Source organism: Carlito syrichta, unplaced genomic scaffold (assembly GCF_000164805.1).
Source record: "Carlito syrichta isolate Samal-C Ts95f unplaced genomic scaffold, Tarsius_syrichta-2.0.1 Scaffold307020, whole genome shotgun sequence".
Taxonomy (NCBI): domain Eukaryota; kingdom Metazoa; phylum Chordata; class Mammalia; order Primates; family Tarsiidae; genus Carlito; species Carlito syrichta.
In genome coordinates, this window is record NW_007251116.1 from 40,957 (window position 1) to 51,810 (window position 10,854).

Here is a 10,854-nt window from a genome sequence, read left to right on the forward strand (position 1 = left end):
CCCTTTTGGAAGAGAGCAGAAAATGATGATGAAGTCCCAGGTGAGCTGCTTTTTTAAAAAAAAAACTTCCGGCCGGGCTGGGTGACTCAGCCTGTAATCCCAGCACTTTGGGAGGCTGAGATGAGTGGATAGCCTGAGCCCGCGGGTACGAGACCAGCCTGGGCATCTTGGCAAGACCTTGTCTTTACAATAAATTAAAAAAGAATTAGCCGGGCATGGTAGTACGCACCTGTAGTTCCGGCTACTCAGACAACTGAGGCAGAAGGATCACAGTTTGATGCAGGGGTGGTCGTGAGTGTGCCACTGCACTCCAGCCTAGGCGATGGCGTGAGACTCCAACTCAAAAAAAAAAAAAAAAAAAAGAGTTCCCTTTGGTTTTCCATACAACCAAATGGAAAGTAATGATTGCTAAAATTTGGATTAGGGAAAAGGTAGCAAGAATAAAGACCAAGACCTAGAAAAAGTTGCCAAGTAATATGTAGAAAGCCTGGCTTGAAACTATTTTTGTAAATTAATGTACCAGTTTTTCCGATCTTGCACACATCATCAGTTCCAGGATTTGCATTCTCCTAAGAGAAAGATAAATGTCCCATAGTTTAAAAAAAAAATTCAGCCGGGCTTAGTGGCTCAGCCTGTAATCCCAGCGCTTTGGGAGGCTGAGTTGAGTGGATTGCCTGAGGCCGTGGGTTCGAGACCCACCTGGGCAACTTGGCGAGACCTCATCTCTACAATAAATCAAAAATTAGCCGGGCATGGTAGCGTGTACCTGTAGTTCGCCGGAGCCCAGCAGTTCGAGGCTGCAGTGGCTGGGAGCAGCCACTGCACTCCAGTCTGGGTGACAGAGTAAGACTCCAACTCAAAATAAATAAATAAATAAATAAATAAAATTCTTGCTATACAAGACTAAAACACATCCCTTTTGGGGTTTTACTCTAGGAGATGAAATACAGTGTCCTCACCAATACGCCTTAGGTAAATGATTTCTTATAGTTAGGTCCTAAAATTATCTTTTTCAGAGGGAAGGCATCATGATGTCATAGTCCAACTGCTTAAACTTTGTTCTTTAGAGCAGGGGTTGGCAAACTCCTGGTCCAAATCCAGTTCTTCAGCTGTTTTTATAAGCAAAGCTTTATTGGAGCGCTGCCAGGCTATTTGTTTACATGTCTCTGGCTGTTTTCAAGCTATAATGACAGAGTTGAGTAGTTACAGCAGACAACATATGACCCCTGCTTTAGAGGAGAAGCTTGATTACAGCTGCTTCCTATAGTCCAGCTTTGTCGAGAGAGAAAATCTCCATAACTGGGATAGGCACATTTTGAATGGTCTTCTAAAATACATATTTCTCTGAAAAAGCAATTATCACATTTATCCGGCAAATCTTTGGAGGGCAAAGATCCCTGATGTTCCATATGTTTTTTTCTTGCTGCCAACATTTGCTATGTATGATATAAACATTTAAGATTGTATAAAAAGGTAGAAACTTAAAACCAAGGGACCTTTGAACTTACACTCGCCTTCTTCTGGGATAATCGGTGTTAACCGTTTTATTTCTAACCTCTCAAACCTTTTTTGATATGAGTATTACTACAACTAAATGTGTATATGTAGCAATACAAATATGTGGGAATGTCTCTTATTTTCTTGTGCTTTTCTTTTGGAAAAATAACGTTATAAAAAGCATTCTGCAGTCTCATTTTTAACTTAGTGTCCAGTATAAAGGTTTTGTATACCTCTCATGTCAGTCATAGAGTTCTCCTTTATTATTTTATTGCATGCATAATATAGCCTTGTGACCTGGTTGTGTAGGATTGTTTTCTCATGTGTAAAATGGAGATTGTAATCCTCACAGGGTTGTTGTGAGAATTGGGTGAGTACAAACCATGCTTAGAACCATAACTAGGATGTGGTTTGTGCTGTATTTAAGTGTTCACTGTTATTACATCATCATCATTGTCATTATCAAATCTTGAAATCAGCTTTTACATTTGGAGCCCTATGTACATTTTACAGTAGACCTTAACAGCTGAGTTCTATTGCAAAAAGATGAAGTATTATCTTTCTTTTTTTGGATGTCAGTATCCTTAGAGTCATGTTGTCCAGTATCGTAGCCACCAGTCACATGTAGTTATTAAGTACTTGAAGCTGGCTAGTCTGAATTAAGATATGTTGTAGCAAGTACATACTGGATTTCAAAGATACAGTTCCAAAAAAAGCTCACCAATCATTTTTAAGGCTTGGTTACATGTTAAAATTATATTTTAGAATAAATGTATATTATTGTAAATAATTCTTTTGGCCGGGGCAGTGGTTCATGCCTGTAAATCCTAGCACACTGTGAAGCCCAGGCATGAGGCTTGCTTGAGCCCAGGAGTTTGAGAACAGCCTGGGCAACGTAGTAAGACCCTGTTTCTTAAAAAATTAAATAAATAAATAATAAAAATAAATTTTTGAACGTGGTTCCTAGAAAATTTAAACTTACCTACCTGGTGAACTTGATATTTCTGTTAGACAGCACTGCTTTGAGAAAGCAGAATTTTTTTATTAGCCCAGTGACTCCAACTACTATGACTAATTAATTAACTAATTGCTTGTTCCTTTAGGAAGAAGGCTTTAGAGTTTTTCCATATCATCCAGAAGGGAAGTCATCACTTTCACACGTATCCTTTCTTTCTCTCTCTGACAACTTCCCTTTCATTGTTCATGTCTTTCAATGGTACTTCTGTTCCCCCAATCACCCAAGCTATAAAAACTGTTGATAGATGGCAGAAATACAATTTCCCACTGATTGTGCAACTATATTTTTCTCAAAATTAACACAGTTTATACCTATTTAATATATTGAAGCATTTGAGTGTCATTAATAAAGCAAAGTCAGAGTGTTGAAATTATAAGATCTTTGAATGTTCCTCTGAGAATGAATTTCCTTTACATTTCACACTATGATCTTCCTCTTGTTACTGTTCTTCAGATCAAAGGAGTGTAATTGACTATTGCACAAAACAATTTTTTTTTTTTAAGTTGAAGTCTCACTCTGTTGTCCAGACTAGAGTGCAGTGGCACACTCTCGGCCACCGCAGCCTCAACTGGCTGGGCTCTGGTGATCCTTCCGCTCAGCCTTCCAAGTAACTGGAACTGCAGGCGCGTGCTACCACGCCTGGCTAATTTTTTGATTTATTGTAGAGATGAAGTCTCGCCAAGTTGCCCAGGCGGGTCTAGAACCCACAGGCTTAGGCAATCCACTCACCTCAGCCTCCCAAAGCACAGGATTACAGGCTGAGCCACCGAACCTGGCCACAAAACAATTTTTAATAAATATGAGTTTTTAACTTATTTTATTCTTTTTAAATCTTATCTATTTTCCTTTTTGTGTTTTTACACACTCACTCTGTATCATAGGCACTGGCTAGCTGTTGAGTATCTTGAGAATATTTAGGCATGGTTTTCTTCTGAGATGACTGCAGAGAAAATGGGTTAAAGAGATGTAGGAACCAACATTGACATGTAAAAACTCTACAGCAAATGTGGGAGCAGTTACTGTTAGTGCAGAGAGTGGGGAATCACCAGCTTCTCAAGGAAGTAAGGCCTAGGTTGAAGCAACGATTGAACTTTGGCTCGTGAGGGAAGTAGGGTGAGGCCAGGAAGCAGCATTTGTAAAGGTAAAAAGGGCAGAGTGATTTAGAAAGGCTGAGAATTTCAGGGAAACTAAAGTAGAAAATGCTTCATGAAAAGATTGACTTAGTTCCAGCTACTTAAAGGCTGAGGCGGAAGGATTGCCTGAGCCCAGCAGGTCAAGGCTGCGGTGGCCATGAGCGTCCCACTGCTCTCCAGCTGGGGTAACAGAATAAGACTCCAACTCAAAAAAAGAATAAAAGATTGACTCAGGGTGACATTGAAGTGATAAAATAGAAAAGATTGTGCTGTTTACAATGTCAGGGAGGCAGTTTGGATGGCAGTCGTCAAGAACTAGGCTAACAACTTAGAATAAATCTAATCTGAGAGTTAATCAGTCATATTCAGTGTGTACCCTTTCACAGATATTTACTTAACCATCATAATTCTCAGTTTTCTCATACATAGAATAAGAAAATGAATAGGGTTGTCATGGGCAGACTAAATGTTGGACAGCTTGATGGTGTGGATGTAGAACTTGATGTAGGAGGAAAGAACACTTGAAACTGAGAAGACCGAGATGAAATGACTGATTGTGTATACAAGGAGACAAAAAAAGCCTTTAAGCAGGCATTGTTCATATCTGAAATAATTTTGTTTTCATTCTGAAAGCAATGTTTGGTAACAATGGAATATTTAGGGGGAAAATATTTAAAATATTACAAATGACTATTAGATTGATTTGTTATTAGATGATAACTATTGTGAGGATAGTGGTGACATAATTAAAACAGTCAGTTTTCCCTCCAGAGATATTTTATAGCTCTACTCTTACCCAAATTCTTTGTTGATGTCATGTAACTCATATGTTTTCTTCATTAATGTGGTTTTCTTCATTAATTAATGCATCTTTTTTCAAGTTTATTATTTGGGTTTTTTTTTTTCTAATGTAATTGGTGTATTTCATTATATTACTGGCTGTTGCACTTAATAAGAGAGCTTCTGAACTTGGGGAAAGCTAAAATCTTTTTTCCTATGAAATGAGAAGATTAGGTTAATGGTCTACAGCTCTGACATTCTATAATTCTCTAAATGTAGTTATTCTTTGTACTTAAAAAGATCTTCTTAGCCAGGCGTGGTGCCTGAAGCCTGTAATCTAGCACTTTGGGAGGCCGAGGCAAGAGGATTGTCTGAGTTCAGGGGTTTGAGACCAGCCTGGACAACTTGGTGAGATCTCATCTCTACAATAAATAAAAAAAAAACAAAACAGGTGTGGTAGCATGTGCCTGTAGTTTCAGCTACTTGGAAGGCTGAGGCAGAAGGATCACCTGAACCCAACAGGTCGAGGCTGCAGTGGCCGTGAGCATGCCACTACACTTCAGCCTTGGCGAGAGAATGAGACTCCAACTCAAAAAAAACAAAAGACCTTCTCTGTTGTATATTTATTAGTAAAAATTCTCCCGTGTTTTATTTTGTTACTTTTATGGTCTCTAGTACTAGAATTTAAATTTTTGTTCCATCAGAATGTGCTTTTATTCCCCAAGGCATAAGATATGGTGTACTGGTTTACCAGGACTGCCATAACAAAGTACCACAAACTGCGTGGCTTAAGCTACAAATATCTTATCTCACAGTTCTGGAGCCTAGAAGGTCAAAATCCAGGTGTCTGGAGGATTGGTTCCTTCTTGAGGGCTATGAGGAAGGCTCTGTTCCAGGCCTCTCTCCTTGACTCATTGATGGCCATTTTTCTGTCTCTTCATATCATCTTCCTTCTATGTGTATCTGTGTGTGTTCAGATTTCCCCTTTTGAGGACACCAATTATATTGGGTTAGGATCCACCCTGATGACCTCATATGGCTAGTTATGTCTACAGTGACCTTGTTTCCAAGTTATATCCTATTGTGAGGTCCTGGAGTTTAGGGCTTCAACATATTAATTCTCAGGAGTACAATTCAATCCATAACAGTTCTTCAACATTATTCTTTTCCTGTTGACTATCCAATTGTTTCACTGCTATTCATCCAAGAATCCATCCAATAATCCATTTTCCTCCCAGTTACTTGGGCGCTGCCTTTATAATTTGTGAAATTACGATACGTGTTTGATAGGCATTTTATGGTTTACCTCTTCTGCTTGCCTAATCTGTCTGGTTGTTTTTGCTAAAGACAGGATTTTGCTTTGTTTTTCTCAAAAACTATAATACAGAACTGGGTTTGGGTGTAGTTTTGTGTGAGAATGATTGAACAGGAATGTATTGTTACAGGGGTTAGTATCATTCAAGGACGTGGCTGTGGATTTCACCCAAGAGGAGTGGCAGCAACTGGACATTGCACAGCGGACTCTGTACAGAGATGTGATGCTAGAGAATTACAGCCACCTGGTATCCATGGGTAAGAACAGCTTCTCCGAATGACTCAGAGTTGTCCAATCAAGTGTCTTTCCTTATCAGTTGCTATGATTAGGGGGTTCCTAATATACATAATGACTTTTATAAACTTCGTGCCTTCCCAAATGGAGGCCATTACTTTGCTGGGGGCTAACTGGACAACTTTATTCTAGACCACCTGAAACTGTATCTTCTCTTTTTTCTTCGGTGCAGTCAATCTCAATTCCCCTATGATTTCTCTGATAGGGTATCCCGTTTCCAAACCAGATGTTATTTCCAAGTTGGAACAAGGAGAAGAACCATGGATCATAAAGAGAGACAGACCAAATTGGATCTATCCAGGTGAAGATCAGGCAGATGGGAGACAAGGGAAGTGTGAAATACCAATTTGTGTGTGTTTTATTTTTTAATTGATTGGTGCCTGGAACTTATGTTTCTATCCTTATTGAAATCTCCTGTTCTTCGCTCCTGTGCTGACAATTTAGTGGGCATTCACCAAATAATTGTTGTAGGCATTTAGTAGGCATTCGATAGATAATGGAAAGTAATCATGAGCCTTTCAGAGGAGTGCTACTTCTTGTTGAACCTTTTTCTTTCTCTAATGTCTGTATATTTTAGTGTCTTTTTTTGAAAGGACTTTAAAGGCAATAGAAAACAAATTCCTTCAAAGAATATAGGTTGTACTTCAGTAGATAAGACTCCCAGATCCATGACTGTACAAAACTAAATGTCAGATAAAGTTACTGTTTTAAAAGTTCAGAGAAACTGGGCTTGGTGGCCCACACCCATAATCCCAGCACTTTGGGGGTGGAGGCAAGGGGATTGCCTGAGCTCAGGGATTCCAGACCAGCCTGAGCAACACGGTGAGACCTCGTCTCTACAATAAATCAAAAATTAGCTGGGCGTGGTGGCGCATGCCTGGAGTTCCAGCTACTTGGAAGGCTGAGGTGGAAGGATCGCCTGAGCCCAGCAAGTTGAGTCTGCGGTGGCCGTGAGTGTGCCACTGCACTTCAGCCTAGGCAACAGAGTGAGACTCCAACTTATAAATAAAAAAAAAAGTTCTGAGAAAATTAGAGTCTAAAGAGATGGGGTAGAAATTGAGAAGACATTTTCCAGAACATGCAGCTGTAGCTGTTCTGAATGACATAAATGCTGATGAGGCTGCGAAAGGAAGGTGAAGGCAAGTCAACAGTGTGGGAGAGAGAGAATATAAACGGAATATTAAAGTCAGGGAGATAAGGATTTTCTGGGGGATTTGGCTAGTTTTACTTGACACATATAAAGGGTAGTTTATTAGGAGACATGGACTTTAAGCATGTATTCTCGATGTGACCCTAATACTGAATCTGTACCTGGATCTTGACTTTTTCTGTTATTCGTGTTGGTTGTTAATTAGGAAAAATGGACTGAGGAGGGTTAAAGTATTTTGAATACAGAAGACACCTTGTTTCTTGGAGTGGTAGCAATTTAATAGGCATGTGTAGCAAATGGTTTGTAAGATAAATGAATTCAGAAGGTGAAAAGGGTTTCTGTTCAGAAAGTAGAGGAAATGGAAGATTCTAGAAGGATAATTCAAGAATAAAGTGGTAAGAACCCAGACGCTTTCCTACCTCCTACAGGTGTAGTTTTCACATGAGTATCTGTCTTTAACAGCTTTGTCTATCTGTTCATCTGATAACACTGTAGGCTATACTATCCTCTGAGATGACCTGTCTCCATCCATTTATTCTACTTTTCTACCCTCCGTTTATTGACTCTTGTGATGACTCTTTAATTTTATCTTTTCTTATTTTAGACATGAGGAGTAACCGTCACAACTCCCAGTCATGTATTCTGGGGAAAGTTTCTTTCCATAATAAGATGCTGAAAGGAGTCACAAAGGCTGGTTCATTGTACTCCATTTTAAAAGTCTGTCAAGGTGATGACCAGCTGCAGAGATGTCAGGAAACCCAAGACAAATTTTTCAGGCAAATCACATTCATCAACAGCAAAACGGTGACTGAGGCATCAGGCCATAAATGTGATCCACTGGGGAAAGTATTTCAAGAGTGCATAGAGCTAGAGACATCAAGACAGAGACTCCATAAATATGATGCTTTAAAAAGCAACTTAAAACTGAATATTGACCTACCTAGTTGTAATAAGAGCAATTCAAGAAAAAACCATGATGAGAATTTTGGATGTGGAAAATCATCTAAGCACAATGAGTCCAATTCTAATCTTGAGAAAATTCACAATGGAGTAATACCCCATGATGATAATCAGTGTGGAAACATTTTCAGCAATAAACAATCCCTTGTTCAATATCAGAATGTTGAAACTAGGGAGAAAACCTGTGTCTGTATCACATGTGGAAAAGCCTTTGCTAAGAAGTCACAGCTCATTGTACATCAGAGAATTCATACTGGAAAGAAACCTTATGATTGTGGTGCTTGTGGAAAAGCCTTCAGTGAGAAGTTTCATCTTGTTGTACACCAGAGAACTCATACTGGGGAGAAACCCTATGATTGCTCTGAATGTGGAAAAGCCTTTTCTCAGAAATCATCCCTCATTATACATCAGAGAGTTCACACTGGGGAAAAGCCATATGAGTGTAGTGAATGTGGGAAAGCCTTCTCCCAGAAATCACCCCTCATTATACATCAGAGAATACATACTGGGGAAAAGCCATATGGATGTAGAGAGTGTGGAAAGGCCTTCTCCCAGAAGTCACAGCTGATTATACATCACAGAGCCCACACTGGAGAGAAGCCATATGAGTGTGCCGAATGTGGGAAAGCCTTCTGTGAGAAGTCCCACCTCATTATACATAAAAGAATTCACACCGGTGAAAAGCCCTACAAATGTGCTCAGTGTGAGGAAGCATTCAGCAGGAAGACAGAACTCATTACGCATCAGTTGATTCATACTGGGGAGAAACCCTATGAATGTACCGAATGTGGGAAGACATTCTCCCGGAAGTCACAGCTCATCATACACCAGAGAACACACACTGGGGAGAAACCCTACAAATGCAGTGAATGTGGAAAAGCCTTCTGTCAGAAATCACATCTGATTGGACATCAGAGAATTCACACGGGAGAAAAACCTTATATATGTACTGAATGTGGGAAAGCCTTCTCTCAGAAATCTCACCTCCCAGGGCATCAGCGAATTCATACAGGAGAGAAACCTTACATATGTGCAGAATGTGGAAAGGCCTTTTCCCAGAAGTCAGACCTTGTTTTACATCAGAGAATTCATACTGGGGAAAGACCCTATCGGTGTGCTGTATGTGGGAAGGCCTTCATCCAGAAGTCACAACTCACGGTACATCAGAGAATTCATACAGATGTAAAGTCGTAATCCACTGACCACAGAAAAGCCTTCAGTATTAGTTCAAGCCTTAATAATTACTAGAAACCTGATGAGTTTGGTAAACCTGGGGATGGCGGCTCTAGATAAAATTGTAAGGGACTTTATGGTTCTAGTGTGGCGATGCGTTTTTCAGCAAAGATTATAGAAAATAATTCTATATATGAAGGACACTTTTAACATGGCATATAAAGCTTTTAAAGTTATGAGCTAAATGATCAGTAGGGCAAGCCATATATGCAAAATATTGTCAAGTTACATGTTTTTTATTATATTACCTAACCATAATCAGACAATGCAAAATAGCTAATATTAGCTTGGTATAATTGTGGCCACACAGTAATTTTCTATAAACATAGAAGAAAACTTGAGTAAAGAAGAAAGTAAAACATCAACTCCTAGAAACTCATTTTAAAAATTGGCTTGAGCATGACCTCTAAAGCTACATGTAATATTCTTATACAAAGATGGAAAGATTGGGTTCATCAGATTCAGTTAAGTTGGCATGTATGCATTTTCCCATCTTAAGTGTATACATTGACCTGCTTCTGGAAGGGCCCGGGACCTTGAATTTGACGCATTTTGAACATATCTCCATTTTATTCTCCACAACCGGGAACTTGTTGTGGTAGAAAGACTTTGTTACTGAAGCCAAATGCTCTTGGGTTTCAATCCTGGCTCAACAACTCACAGATTAAGTGACTTCCAGCAAGACTGTTTCACCAGTCTTAATATTTTTGATCAGCAGATAAAAGTACAACATAGAGCACATTTCTCAGTTAATATTAGTTCTTTTAAAATCTTTCCTCTCTCCTACAACAGGATGCTGAGTCTCATGTGTAAAACCACATATGAACTTTCTTTGCCCTCCGGATGCTCTGCTTTTGATCGCCCACCCCATGACTGGCCCATTTTACTGTCTCTGACTCTGGTGGCCTTATTTTTGCTGTTAGATTATCATTTTTAATACTTTTAATTTGTGTTTACATGCACTTATAAACCACCGTGATTGCACATAAAGACCCTGGCTAATGTTTCTTCACTCCTTTCTGACCCCTGCCCTGCAGCCCCAACTTTTTTCTGGGAACTAAAGACAGTTACAATGGAAGGCTTTTTGGGTGAGAAGCCATTCCTGCATAGACTGGAGAACTGGAGATCTCCAAACTGTTCCCTTCCCTACTTTCCAAGGTTCCACCTATTCCTCCATGAACAGCTTTTGATGAGCACCCTTCTGGAGGTGCCCTGCAGGAGAACATACTGGTTGGGAAGGATGAGGACATCTGTGGGATAAACAGGGTATCCTGCTTGATTCCTTCACATTTCCGGCATGGCTGAATTCTGTTGTGAACAGGTGGGACTCCTCTGGGTGAAAACCTCTGCAGGGGTGAGGGTAGACCTGAGAAAGATGTGGGAACTCCATGTTAAAGATGTCACTTTCCCCCAAAGTGATTGATGTATATTTTGGGAGTGGGAAAAGAAATTGAAATCCAAATGAGCGATCCTA

General features: G+C 39.7%; 1 protein-coding gene across 1 annotated transcript; it reads left to right on the top strand.

Moving 5' to 3' along the window:
- On the top strand, positions 1 to 10,377 carry ZNF300 (zinc finger protein 300). Its single transcript, XM_008063743.1, has 4 exons — positions 1 to 40; positions 5,874 to 6,000; positions 6,243 to 6,369; positions 7,799 to 10,377. The coding sequence occupies exons 1-4, from the start codon at positions 23 to 25 to the stop codon at positions 9,339 to 9,341; spliced, it is 1,815 nt and encodes a 604-aa protein (XP_008061934.1). The 5' UTR covers positions 1 to 22; the 3' UTR covers positions 9,342 to 10,377.
- Positions 10,378 to 10,854: the final 477 nt, after the last annotated feature.

Coding starts and splice junctions, on each gene's coding strand:
- ZNF300 (XM_008063743.1), top strand. Junction 6,001..6,242: donor CAGCCACCTGGTATCCATGG/GTAAGAACAGCT, acceptor TTTCTCTGATAG/GGTATCCCGTTTCCAAACCA. Junction 6,370..7,798: donor GCAGATGGGAGACAAGGGAA/GTGTGAAATACC, acceptor TTTAGACATGAG/GAGTAACCGTCACAACTCCC.